Source organism: Manis javanica, chromosome 1, assembly GCF_040802235.1.
Source record: "Manis javanica isolate MJ-LG chromosome 1, MJ_LKY, whole genome shotgun sequence".
NCBI classification, from domain to species: domain Eukaryota; kingdom Metazoa; phylum Chordata; class Mammalia; order Pholidota; family Manidae; genus Manis; species Manis javanica.
The window spans coordinates 140,449,937-140,464,562 of record NC_133156.1 but is presented as its reverse complement, the minus strand read 5'-3'; the positions used below and the strand labels follow the sequence as shown (position 1 = coordinate 140,464,562).

At 40.1% G+C, this 14,626-nt stretch overlaps 1 protein-coding gene across 1 annotated transcript in view; it reads right to left on the bottom strand.

The window, feature by feature from the left end:
- DNAH5 (dynein axonemal heavy chain 5) overlaps positions 1-14,626 on the bottom strand; it is a 262,049-nt gene that overhangs the window by 17,709 nt on the left and 229,714 nt on the right. The window contains exons 68-72 of the mRNA XM_073237789.1: positions 14,321-14,511; positions 11,167-11,288; positions 9,199-9,348; positions 3,651-3,896; positions 588-807 (exon numbers count right to left, since the gene is read on the bottom strand). Of these exons, the coding sequence (XP_073093890.1) occupies positions 588-807; positions 3,651-3,896; positions 9,199-9,348; positions 11,167-11,288; positions 14,321-14,511 (929 nt within the window). The remainder of the gene's footprint in view (positions 1-587; positions 808-3,650; positions 3,897-9,198; positions 9,349-11,166; positions 11,289-14,320; positions 14,512-14,626) is intronic.

Sequence of the window (14,626 nt, the reverse complement as noted above, 5' to 3'; positions counted from 1 at the left end):
TTCTTTTATTTCTTTCCTATTTTTATTTATTAAATTTACTTACTTTTAAAATAAACTTGCTTGCCCAAAGAGCAAAATATTTTATCGACCTTCCACATCTATTTTATCACCATATTACCTTGTAGACTGATAGGAATTTCAGCCTTGTTAGCAATTCCAAAAAAAAAAAAAAACTCTGAAAATTTTTAGATGGCTTTATGAAATGAACACAGGTCATAATTTTTATTCAGCCCCTTCTCTTGGAAGAGACGACCTACTTTAGGTATGGAACATGAAGACCACAGCAATAAAATTATCAAATTTAGGTGTTAACATTAAAAGGAGGTATCTAGTCAGAGAATAACACTGGCCAAAGTAGGGCAGCAATATTGGGAAAAGAGGACATAGACTGTGGGAAATCCTTTGCTCTGATGCCCTAACAGTGTCTAAGCATGTCCCACATGGAGCATGACACAGGGGGCTATCCTCTCCCCATTGTTTATACCATTCGCTGTAACTAAATCCTAGCTAACTGTTTTTATCATTTCTTTAAGAAAACAATTTGAGTACAAAAATTCCAGTAAACTTGAAAGTATTTCTCCACTTACCACCATATGTTCTCTTTAGTCCTGCTCGGAGGCCCTGTGGAGGCTCATTGGCAAATTTAATGGCCATCTGAAGGAGTGTAATGGGAAAGTGCCTATGAACTTCGGTGGTCATCCACAGGCGGAAAGCATCATGCACAGTCTCACTTTCTGTGATTATATCCATGAGCTCATCCATGAAATCGAGTCCCAGGTGGCAGTTCTGCAGAAGTGCCCACCCACCCTAAGTCAACAACAGTAAATGGGAATTAGGCTGCACTGTATTTCACTCTGTAATTTAAATGAATACATTCTTTAGAAATTAAGTAATTAAAATTTAATAGAGAAGCACACTAACCACTTTAAATAAATCTAGGTTAAGTCTAAGGATACAAAAATATTTGAGATAAGCTATACTTTTTCTTGTTTCGTGTATTATCCCACAATCCCATCAGCATGCCGACTGTAATAACAATATAAGGTAACAGTTGTGAAAATAACCAGAGTGAAACATAAAATGAGGTAAGGACACTTTTAAAGATGGTTGATGGAAAACATCCACATAGCTCAGCTGCTTCCCCAGATCCCATGAAAATCACAACAAAGAAACGTTTAAAGGCATGAACTCTTGAGGACAAAGACAATGAGGGTGAAGCCAATATCAATAACATTTAAATCAGACTCAAGAAAGCTGAAGTGTAACTGATTTATACCACATAACTCCCCAAACTCTCACGAATAAGTGACAGGAGTTCCCTCTGGAAGTGGGGGAAGAAGACGGACTAACGCAAGAAGATTGAAAGCCCAGCCCTGCCATGTTCCTGCCTCTTCTAAAGGAAGAATGAAAGCAGGTTTTCTTCAGAAGACTAAACAGGCAGGGTCTGGACTGGAAGTCATCAGCCCCTCAGGGACCTCACTGAAAAATGGGTGAAAGTAAGTTTAGGTACCAAGTTTTAAGACCTACTTCCTCTCTTCTCCCCAGAGACCGGCAGCGGGGCATATGCCCTCTAGAATGTGGAAGAACTTTCTCTGTGGATTCTGACCACTCTCAGAACAAGAGCCTTAGAAAATGATACACTATCTTTTGTATAATTTATTCTGTGAACATAAGATTTCTTTATAAAGCAACACAGGCAAAATTTTAGATCATGCAATAATAATGTTCTCACTGTCCAATCTATAGAATATTTCTGCTAAAATCACCTACAATATCCAGATTATAATCTTGAGTTGTTTCCCAATGTGTAATTTTGGATAATTTAGACTCGACTAGCGCAGCCTGAATTCGTTCTTTCCAAGAAACAAATGAAGCCCCAGATCTAAAATCTTAGCAGAATTGCATATAAAACTGATCATTTAAGAATTTCACATATTCCCTTATGTTTTCTTCAGAAGCATATAACACTGGTGAATCATTTTCAAACTATTTTTGGACCTCTGCAAAATTTAATTGACACTGTCTGCAATTTAAAAGAAAAATTAAATGTAAAACATTAACAACAACAAAAGGCCACATGCTCTTTTTCGTCCAGCTTACAGGTGAATCCTGATCAGTTTCTTAGGTGAGGACTCTGATGCTTCAATCTTCACCCACAGAACCCCTTAGCCAAAGCGGTTTTTGTGGTCTTGTTGCATTCTGTACAAAATATTTTGTGTTTTTCTTACTGGGTAGATCAGTAAGAAAATGGGTATTCTTGTGGAGTTAGTTCATTCTGTCATATTGGCTCAAAGCTTTCTTACAGAAATTTTTTAAAACTATTGTCTCTGATAAATTACAAGCATGCTAACAACAATAAAGGCTTTCTATTTTTCATTTTACTTGAAATTAAACTACAAACTAAAAACGGAGAAGCTGGACGCTATAATTATTCCATTTAAATTCTAATTTAGTTCCCTGAAACTATAATTGTTACATAATTATTTCTTTTAAATTCAAGTTAAGTGTCCTGTTACTGTTAGTGTTTTTTGTCCTGAGTACAGTCATATGCAGAGGGAAGAATAAGGACGAAGGAAGAGAGAGGGAAGAGGAGGAAGAGGCCAGGCTGGAGGCCCCGCCAGGCCTCAGGTCAGACCAGACCTGGGATCCTTTTTCATCTCTGGACACACTTACATCACATGGCTTCTGCCCTCCCCATCCCAGCTGTGAACTAGGTGTATCAGCATAGCCCTGCACTCCCTTTCACTGGGGGCAGGGCACATTTGGGGAATGCAAGAGCCGCAAGGGAAGAATGGAGATTCTAGAACCCTCTGGGCTCAGTTCTAGACCAGGGGAAAGGGACCAGCATGTAGCACAACAGTAAGGGTCTAGATTCAGCAGATGGGACCTAGAACACAGTGGTCTCATGGTAAGCCGAGTGGTTAGGAGTTGGCAGCCAGTTCCCACAGCAGGTGTATTCCCTGAGGAGCACAGAAGAAGCCTGAGATACAAGGAAGCTCAGACTCAGGGAAGGAGGAGTGGAGTCTGGTCCAAAAAAAGTCAAAAGGCATAAAGACCAAGCCACGTGGTTCACTCAACCATTCTTGGCCAAGAGAAGCAGAGGCGGAGGGATCCTCCAGGCAGAGCCACACACCTGAGACGGAACTAGACCTGTGTGAGCACGTGAGTGTCCTGGCCTGGAGCCCAGGTTCTACAGATGAAAACAGGGCCTTGCTCACTCAGTTAGCGTGAGTTCCTGGAAGTGCCCCAGCTCTGGACTTGAAAGGCTGGAGCACTGGTGATTCCATGAGTGGAGCTGGACGGGCTGGAGAATATCATATATGGCATGGGACTCTGGATCCCACAAAGGGCTTGGGATCCAGAGAGGGGGTTAACTTTATGCAAACTGGTTGGGAAATAAGATGCTCTAGTTGGATAAGTTTCCCATAAGTCAAGGCTCAGGAGAAAGAGTTTTAAATTGTATCTGTTTTTCTATGAAAATTTCCTAATAGATATCATAGATATCATCCTTTTCTGTGCTTAGTAAACAGTACACAGTATTATGTAAATATAAGCTCTTAATGATCCATAAGTTCTTTTTTGCATTGCTAGTGCATAACCTATAAATCAGTAACAAATCAAAAAGACAAAAAGTAGACATTTGGCCTCACGTTCGCCATGGTCTGCTGCAAGAGCTTGCGGGCATGGACCTCCTGGCCTTGGCCCATAGACACATAACGGGTTTCTATTTTTAATCTCTTCCCCAAGGCAATGATGGAGTCCGTGGGGTCTGAGCCCATAGACAGGAGGCAGATGAGTGGCGTCCGTGGATCGGATTCCTCCCACGTCTTCTCCAAGTCCAGGATCACCCCTTCTGCGTACTTTTCTCCCATGGAGTCCATGATGTACTTGCGGGCCTGCCACACACAGGACACAAGTCATCAGGACTAGCTCTGACTCCTCATGGGTGTGACACAATGCGGTTTCCAAAATTCACCTTGGTGGATTATTGCAATGATGTTCACAGTAACGTGCCAGGGAAACAGGCAGACGTTTTTCCTGTTTTATTTCCACTTACAGACAGGGAGGCTGTGCTGCTTGCCGCACACATTCACACAGTTAAAAGACCAGAACCCAAGCTGGCTGATTTCTTGTCTGGGACTCGTTTCAATTTATTGGCTGTTTCTTGCTATATAAAAAACTTTAAATATTAGGAAATTCTATGGTTTAGGATGCTTTTAAGGAAATGTTTATGCATTCAAATAATCAAGTAAGCAGCACAGTGCCTAGGATTTAATGGATGTTTATCAAACGGGTAATCACTGAATGACTGCTTACTGAATAAATTTAAGTTTTTAAAGATTTAATCCCTAATCTTCCTCCTAATCATTGTTACAATCCCTTTCCCATTTGGGGCTTATCTCTTTTATTGTTAATCTTGTTCTGCCTGAAATCCATGCTCACAATTCACACTTTGTCAACTATATTACCAAATCATATAAAAATATTTCCGGAAACAGCATAGTCCTTTTCCAAACAATAGGAAAGAATTATTATTTATTTTTCAACAAATACTATTGTGAGTATGACCTTTAGTCTATTTCTCCCCCTGGTAAGTAATTGGATTCCCTCAAAGAAAATTTTCCTTCTATTCTGGTGTCTTCTCCTACCCCATAGGGATAAAACTCAAGTTTCTCCTGAGTGGGATTACCCAGAAGAATCATTCTCACATAACAAGCAGAGCCCAGCTGTGGGTGCAACATGACATGTAACCTTTCCAAGGGCTGGGTGGGTGAGCCTCCCCATTCCCACCTCCAGAGAAATACAAAACAGCTCTACACATAGCTTCCCATAACTCAGATGGACCTGAGCCAACAGGTTGTTGGAGCAGGCTAAATGGTTGTCTTTGATTTAAAAAGTTTGAGTCGAGTCAGTAATACAGGCTCTGCCTCCACCGTGAATATCTAGCTATGCTCAAGATAGCCTCAGCATGCTTTCCGCACCCCAGGTCTCCGAGCTTATGAATTGGGATGGTGCCCCCATTCAGGTTTGCCCTCTTTGCAAGTTACAGTGGGAAGGTAGTGGCTACAATAAGAGAATTTTCCAGCTTTTCTAACTCTCCTCATATCCCGGTGAGAGGGAAAACATGGCAAACTGTGTCTGGACTCTTGAATGCCCAGTGTTTGTACTTGCTGATCCCTCCTAGTTTGTGGAAACTCCAAAAGAGAAGCTTTGTCATCTACATCACAATGTAAAAGCTCCCTTTTGAATGTAGTCTGTCACAAAATATCCATCTTCCCCATAAGAACACACAAAGAAGAGGAGCATTTCCATGGCCGAACTCACAGAAGCTAATTCAGAAAGGGCTGGGCCATTTAGCAGTAGAGTCCGTTCTCCCTCTTTTCAAGTTATAATGTGTCCCCATAACATCCAGGCCACCATATAAAAAGCAGAGTAAGAGGCATGCCCATTTGGTAAGGTATATACATTTTTTCACTGTGGCAATTATCTCTAGATGACATTGTGGAAAGGGACCCCACCTGGCTTCCTAAAGGTCCAAGATGTGGCTGCCAGGACCCTGGCTGGTAGCACTTGGCCAGAGCCAGTGAAATACCCAACCAGGCCTGGACTGCCCTCCCACGGAGGTGATGCCCCCCACCACCACCCTTCCTGTCCTCTACTAGCTGCAGTGCTTGGGAGAAGTTGCGAGGAGGTGGAGTTCAGTCTGCCTGAATCTGGAGCACAGCATGTCATTTATTTTTGTATCTCTCAGTATTTCCTCTAGGTTGGCCAGATCCAGTATCAAATTCTCTAGCCTGAGGATAAATACCCACATATTTTTCTGCCTTCTGACAGGTATGTTAAGAGTTTAATATGCCTGACATGTTCTTTGGCTTCTCCGGAGCTCTACCCTGTGTGTGCATTCAGTTGTAGTCACTGAGGCAATGGGTTTGGTGACCAGCAAGCACTGCAAAGCTGGAGGCTTAGGTTTTCCAAGGCACAGTTGTGTGTCAGCCCAGGTGCCTCCATTACTGCCCATGTATGGGGTGTGCCTCATCAAGATTCAGTGCTCTCTGCTCCAGCATAACAAGGAGTTCAAAATAGGCAATACTGCCATGGAGCTCAGCTTGGACCCAACAAGGGCATTACCACCTAAGCCATGAGCTCACACGCTGTTATACACATCAGGGGCCAAATGGTAAATATTTCAGTCTTTGCTGGCCATACAGCCTCTGAAGCAACCATTCAATTTTGCCATTATGGTACAAGGGCAGCCATAGAGAGTCTGTAAACAAATGAGCCTGGCTATGTTCCAATAAAACTTTATACATACTAGAATTTGAATGTTATATAATTTTTACATACCACAAAATATTTTTCTTCCTGTTTTTTTTTCACACATTTAAAAATATGAAAACCATTCTTAGCTCACCAACTGTACATAACAGGCAGTGGACCAAATTTTTGTGGGCCCTAGTCTGCCAACCCCTGTAATAGACTATGGTGAAGGCTGTTTTGCTTATAATGAAAATGATGACTGAAGATCCTTTATGGGGATGAACTTGTTGTTCCTGGGAAAGAAACATTCTCAAACAGGAATAGCCATGGGTTCAAACTGGCTCCAAATCTGAATGTTGCAGTGAGCCTGTGGTGCAAATATGCATTATGCAAGGATACTCAGCAACGTAGTAGGCATGGATTTGAAACTACAACGTGTGCTAGGAAGAGTGCATTCCTTCATTTTCTAAAACTTAAACTTCAATCCTACACCATCCACTCTTCCACTGGGCCAGCAGGACAGTAATTTCAGGCATTACTGGGTCTCCATCTCAGACAATACCCCTCATAAAATAGGAATGAAACTTGGACCACAACCTCTCCTCTGACCCAGGGACTGCACCAGGTTTTAGGGGCAGAGAAGTGACCCTGGCATTGGGGAGCTCCCCAGAGCTAACCATACATTGAGAAGGTAACATCAAACTGACTAGTTTAAAGACTTTACAGCCTGCAGAGTGGAATGAAAGCACAAAACAGATGCTTCTTGCAGGGATATAAGGAGGAGGCTTCCTTGTGAGAGGAGCATTTACACTGATATTTGGATGATAGGTAGGATTTGCATAGATAAAAGAGAACAGCTAGGTAAGTCAGAGTGGTGAGTGTTTCATGCAGGGGGCACATATGCAGAGACCTTGAAGCAGAAAAAAGAGCAAGTCCCTGACTGGGAACAGAAGGATGTCCAGTATAACTCATGAGACATTCAGGGGTCGGCTAGCCAGGTCTGCACAGCCTTTCAATCTATAAAAAACACTCACACCTTATTGGCAAGAACAGAAATAGAGGACCACATTTTCACAGGTTACTCTTCACCACCCTGATGAACATTTTTGTCCCCAAGAACCAGACTCAATCTTTGAGTCAGGGGAAGAAATTAACAACTAAACTCTTCATCTGTTCTGACCTCTCTCTGTTTTGAGCATTTTTGAGATACAAACCTCAAAATGTAGCATGAGATACAAATCTCATGCATGCAGCATGAGACTCCCTCTGACAGCAGCTGTTCCTGCAACCAGGCAGTTGAACATCCCCTTGTGTGACAGTCATGCTCAGCAAAATGCTCAGCAAGCCTGATACTGCTCATGGGGAATTGGGTTGACTGTATCTACATTGAAGACCTTCTAACATGCCTCACAAGAAGGTATCTGGTTGAAAATCACAAAAGGAATCTAATGTGAGAATCAGAACTTCAGAGGAGAGAACTTTTGTTCATATTGGCCTTCTAGATCGTGTTTTAGACTTGGTTTTTCTCATAAGGACCAAAGGAGGCAACTGAAGGGCTTTAAAGGCCAAGGAATAGCAGAATCATATTTCCACTTCTAGAGCATACAGGATGGACTAGAGTAGGCAAGAAAGAACAAGAGAAGATGAGTTAGGAGGCCACAGCTGTGGTCACCTACAGATGACAGAAGGTGACAAAGCTTCAAAGGGGCTTTGCAAACTTACATTTCAGCATTGAACTAAATGAAGTGTTATGTGGAAAAAAAGACAAGGCTAAGAAGAGAAGAGAAGGGAAGGGATGGGAAAGGAAGGGAAGGGAAAAGAGGAGAGAAGAGAAGAGGAGAGAAGAGAAGGGATGGGAAGGGAAGGGAGGAGAGGAGAGAATAGAAGGGAAGGGAAAGAAAAAGAACAAAAAAAAAAAAAGAAAGAGAAAGAAAGAAAAGAATCAGCCTGAACCTTCTACACTTCCCTTAAATAAGGCAACTGCTCAACAATCCATTTGGGCATGATAAAAGTAATGAAGTTGAGAAGAAACACTGAAGCAAGGGTGATCTCAGTGCCCTGAGTTGCAAAACTCATTTTTACCTTCTCAATAAATCATTGAATTTAGCTGTTTTCATGATTCCACAGCACCTAAGTGGTTGGAAGTGCTGACTTCTTATGTTTTTAACACTCCCTCTGGAGAATGAAGGGGAAAACTTCCTACTTTCTAATATAAACCCATCCCGTTGTTACTCAATGGCTTATCTGCAGAAGCCCTTAAGGAATCAACCTGTGCTAAACACTGAAGTTAAATTTTAATTGTGTAGGCAAGACACAAGTCTTTTCAGTGGGTAAATTTCCATCATGGTAGGCCAGCAGGTTAAGTAAGGGTCTTTGAAAAAATGGATCTCTGGAGGCAGGAGTCACATGTAAACCATATGGAAAACTCAGAGAATTTTAGGCCAACCTATGGCCTTGCATCAGGGGTTATGGAACTTTGTGGGGAAATGACTACAGGTTTGGGAAAACCATGCTTCCCTCTAGCCTACCTGTCCTCCTTAATACCTTCACATTCTTCCCACCTACACGAACACTGTTTACTCCCAGCACAATGAGCAGCCAAACCTTTTCTAAGTTAATATAAATATGATACAGAAGAACAGTACATTACCTTTCTGTTATACTTCTATGCCAACCTTCAAAACATGGTTTTCTCATGCACTCTTGTTGCACTATTTAGAACAAAGTAGATTATTAAATCGCCCAGCCCAAATGTTACCTCTCACCATCCTTATTTGCTGTTTACTTTTCTCCATTTTTCACATTTGTTTTGTTAGAATGCTACACAGAAGCCTAGAAGAAAATTCTCATTGGCATTAAAATTTTAAATATTTCTGTAAATAGAAAAGGAAATTCTCCTTTACAAAAATTCTCCTGTATTTTTCAATATGTGCTTTTTACCTGGGCAATGGTTCTGTCAGGACACCAGGACCTGATAAGGAGAAGGCGTCTAAAACAGTCAAGGGATTTGTCATAGGCATTTGGAAGAGGTTCCTCCTCAGGGTTTTCCTTATCAAACCAAATTTTCCACATTTTCTCATTTCTTGATATCTAAAAATACCAAGGGATAAGAAATGTATCACAGCACAGGAAAATCTTTCAGTAATAGTTCACAGATATTTTTCATCCAACATCCTGACCATTCCAAACATGGGTAAATGCTATCCTTTGACTATTTTATTTTATATTCTAGTGCCAAAAGGTTGGAGAGTCTAAAATTAAATGTGATTTTCTCTAAAGTCAATCTGTATTTAACACCAGCCTCCAGCTTGCTTTCAAAGTAGGGAGAGCCATAGGTCGTTTAATTTCTTCTCTGCCTTTGTGGTAACAAATCTGTAAAGAATAAAGAAATCAATGGAAACTCATTTTCATTATTTTAAAGAAATCTGATTTGCTCCATGAAATCCTCTCATGATCAAGAACCAAGTCTCATTCATTTATGTTTCCTCATTTCCCAGAACCACTCCTGGCACAAAAGAAGACATTTAATACATGTTTATTATTGAATGAAATGCTTTTTGGTCAATACTCTATTAATCTAGGGTAATTTGAAATGAACCACTTCGTATCATCCTCAACTGAATAATGAAATACATGCTTCCTTTAGGCAACTGATAAAGAGGAAAATAATATAGTCCATTATCCTTTGGAGCTTTAAAAAATATCAGAGAAATAAGCGTTACATGGGTAATCATCTCAAAAACAGAATAAACATGTGCAGATAAATATAATCTTACATTCTCTGCTGTATTTGCTTTGGTTAAAGCCCCAAGTGTATTTCTTGGAGATCTAATCAAAGCAAAATCTTTCAGTAATAGTTCACACCAGGTTCATATTTTAAAAGTATCATGCAAGAATAAAAAATACTAACCTCTTTCAATTATGAAAGACTACCTAAATGTGGAGGGATTCCGGGCATAAGATGTAATCTCCGCAAGACAGCAACTTCAATTAACAGATAATGACCCAGGAGAGATCACTAGGGGTCATCTCACAAGCTAGAGGGCATTAAAACCTCCCAAATGAGAGTTATTGAACCCAGGAGAATGATTTGTGCCCCACTTATACATGGTGGAAATAACAAGATTAACGGTTGTAAGCCAAAACATAAAAATATAGCAGAATTTAAGCTTCTGGTCAACTTCAACTGGGAAACTCAAGACCTAACCTAAAGACATTTTCTACTCATAAAAAGCCTTCAACTTGCAGCTGAGTAAAGTCACCTTGTTCTCAATGTGACTCCTCTCTGGTCATCTGATTGTCATCTGTTTCCTGGTTTTACTCAATTCAGCTGTCTATACCCAACTTCCATGAGCCCAACATATACACAGTTTATTAGGAACTGGCTGACTATGAAAGGAACAACTTCTAAAAATAAGAGGCCAAGTGTTTGCATTATATTTATACCCAGAAGCCTGGCTAAGGCTATATAACAGGAGCAGAGGGGGAAGAAAAGAGAGAAGAAAAAGAGGCAAGAAAAGGTATTTATTCCACATTTAGAGGCAGGCTGTTCATATTGGTTTTCACTTAATGTCTAGAAAGAAGGAAAAAACTCTTAAGTGTATCTAATGTTTTAATCTAACAGAATCTATCAGTTTTCCTACTTGTGGATCTCCAGTTGATACTGACATGGCAAAGGACGGCATTAGTTCCTGGGCTAATAATTTCTTCCTGCAAGACTGGTCTGCAGTGGGCGAGTAGGCTTTATCAGAGTGTGAATGAGCTGTGAGGAAGATCAAGTGCAGGTAATACTATTTTTAGAGTGGTGATATTAAGAAATCTCTCCCTTCCACAAATGTCATAGCTAGTGACAAATCAGGCAACTTCTCACTGTGACATTATCATAAGTTTATTCAAAGCACAAGTTACCTGATCAAGGACATCTGAAAACTGTCTGAGTTTGCTGAGTTCCACCAAATTCAGCCAGGTCATGTCCAGGATCCATTTAGATGGTTTAGGAGGACAAGCTTTAAGGTCCAAAGAGGCACCACCTTTAAAATTAAACATGTAAAGTTATTAGATTTTCTCTTTATTCTAAAACAAACTATAATAAAAAGTTCTGCTTATGCTATTTTAGTTACTTAGGTACAGCTTAAGCTGTATCACTTTTTTTTTGGTCATACTAACCACAACAATAATTTCCACTGGATACTGACTCCTATCTTTTTGCTGATGATTTACCTAAGCTCATGTAACTCATATAACTCTCAAAACACCATAAAATAAGTAATACCTTTAAAAATGCTACTGTTGTCCACCTCAGAAAAACTCATTGTGTGAAATATCATACTGCAAGTCAAAAGAGTATGTCTTACATAAGATAAGATATACTGCTTAATAAATAACATCTATTAAAATGTTTCAGGGAACATATGCTCTCAGCATAATTCTTAAAAGGGTATAACCAACCCCAATTTGGCTAGTATAAATCTTTTAAAACTATTTTCTGGAACAGAGATCATAAACAAATAATAATACTCAATTTGCTGAGCCAATCTCTCACTCTTTCCTGGCACTATGTACCCCAGTAAATTACTATCTTTTGCCGAATCCATCTTATTATATTTCCAACAAGGTAAGTGTAGCTTTAAAGCCATTTCAGTGAAAGTATTAGCTCATAAAATCCAAACAGGTTAAGGCCAGGAAGCAGTTAAAGACCTAAGAAAAATGGCATGGTATTGAGGAATGTCACACCAGTTTCTGTAAAAGCTCCATTTTCTAGCAACAACAAAGGAAAACGGTATCACCAGAAGGTTAGGGAGAAGTGTTTATGGGAAGGAAAAGGTGTTTCTTGCAACCAAAGCACTATTCATTGTTTAATAGGGGGTAACTATCAGGAATATCTTGCTCTAAAGTGTACAATGGCCAACAAAGAATGACTTTAATGGGGGTGGGGGACATATTCTTGAATAATTAGTTACCAAATTAAATGGACTCTTGATGAATAAACTGCTGGAATAGGTTTAAGTCAAAATGAGTTCTCAAGATGATTGAGAATTATGCCATTCCCGCCATTCTTCAAACCCCTGCTGTGGGAAAAAGTTAAGTTTGAATTTTTACCATAATATTTTGTAAAAATAATATACACTTATGACGGAGAACTTGTACATGTTATACCACATGATAATAAAGCGGAAAAGCTAAAGCAGAGTTAGCAAGTCATATAGGCTGTTCCTTCCCATCTGAAAGGTGGGGAAAACAAAAGACTAGGTTTAAAACACTGTCGCTATCTAAATATTTTCAAACAAGTAATTTTAACATCCTTACAGAAAGAGTTCACATCATGGGGAAGCTCTTACCAACATAACTGAAAAAGGGCAATCCTACTATATGACTATGTTCCCAAGCTTCCTCTGAAACATTATTTCATAAAGCAGCATTATAAAAATGTTGAATGCCAAAGGCTCAAAAAACCCTATCCAACCTATGCAAGTCTGAGACTAATCAAAATTAACTAAAATACTAAAGATAATGTGAAAACACCTATCAGTTGAGGAGCATATTCTCATATAGACTGCAGGAATTCTCAAATATCCTATTATGTAGATCTGTCTCTCCTTGTTTTATAGTTGAGACTGCTTAAGACCACTCATCAAGAAAGTGACAAAGCCACTACTTTCCCCTAGAGCCTTCCTAACACTCACTCCCATGTCTGCTATCCTCACGCCAAACTGTAACACACTTCACAGTACTTCAACCAGACCTGGACACTGTAGTCAATGTCATTTCCACAGGGAAATGCATTTCATGCCTGAGTTAAGGATGTCAAAAACAAACTTTCCCAGAGGAAAAGCTCCATTGGCTAGAGATCCAAGAGTCACTGAAACCAGAAATTTGTGGTATATGAAGGGCTCACTCCTACACTACATATCTGTCCAAGGTGACGTCTCTCCAGATCACTCATCTTCCATGAGCTCTGATTTAGGAAACTTTGGAAATAAGGAAACCTAAGGAGCAAGTGTTCAGGGTTAGGGATAAAGAATTGAAAAGAGAGAAAGATCATCCATAAACCATACATTTCTAAGTTCAAGTCTAATCCAAAGAGCCTTTGTTACTACTGTAAGATATATATGCATATGTATATGAACATGAATATGCATTTGTGTGACACATGACAAAGAACCTACATACCCCAGGGCATGTGCATGTGCATATTCACAACCCATCCTACTGCTGTAAGGGTCTTCTTCTAGCTTCTCTGCAAATCTACTCTCCAGGTGAAATAAAAATCCACCCCCCACTAGAGATAAACTTGTATCTTATTTTTAAAGCTAAACCTTTGTTTAGAAAAGCACAGTCAATAAAACCATTTAGATTCCCAGTATCATTTCCACACTTCTTTAAATATTTTTTGTGCAGACATTAAGGAAAGTAATGGCGAATTTATGTTTCCCAGCCTTCCACAGGGCTGTGTTGTTGCAATGGCACAGGGTCCTGTCTGAGCAGTGCTTCCACAGATACAGAATAAATACCCACAGGGTGCCCTACACCGTCACCCACCCACTTTGTGACAGCCACCTGACTGCTCCACTCTTCTTTGCCTCCATCCCACGAGGCTCGCTCCCACCAGAGGCCTTGATGTGTCCTCTTCCTTTGACACTTATCCACTCCATATCCACAGGGCCAGTGCCCACTGCCCCCTTAGGCCTTTGTTCATTTGTCCTCTCACAGGCAGACCTACCCCATTACAGATCCCATTAAAAACACCACTTAAAATTTTACCACCCCCCAACACATCCACTGATTCCCCATCTTCCTTATCCTTCTCTGTTTTGTCCACAGCGCCCACTGACTTCTCACATACTACGTAATTTACCTAGTACTTTATTCTGTGTCCCCACACACAGTAGGTTCTCAATATATATTCATGCAATAAATGAACAAATAAAATATCTCACACAAATGTAATCTTCAATGAAATGCAAGGAAATTGTGATAGCTAGAAAAAAAAAACACTGCATAGGATCTTCACAATATTTCCTACATCTGCACCTGTGTACAATCCTTCTCTTGTTATATTGACCTTTAATAAGAGTGAGAAACTCTTCATGCTTGACTCGGTTCCTCTGGATGTCAATCTTCAGGGTAAGCAGCAAGGTGAATAGGAATTTGTGCTCCTCATACAAGCCCCGGGCAGCATACTTATAAACCTCGTAGGTCATGTACTCGATGATATTAGCAATCCTCTTGCTTGTAATTGGGCTCTTGACAGACCTGGAGAAGAGAACATTTAAATCAGGCTTATCTCACTGTCCTATTCAATTGTCCATTTAAAAAAGCCTTTAACAAGTAACTTTTTTTACACATCTAGAATAAGCCTCCTAAATCT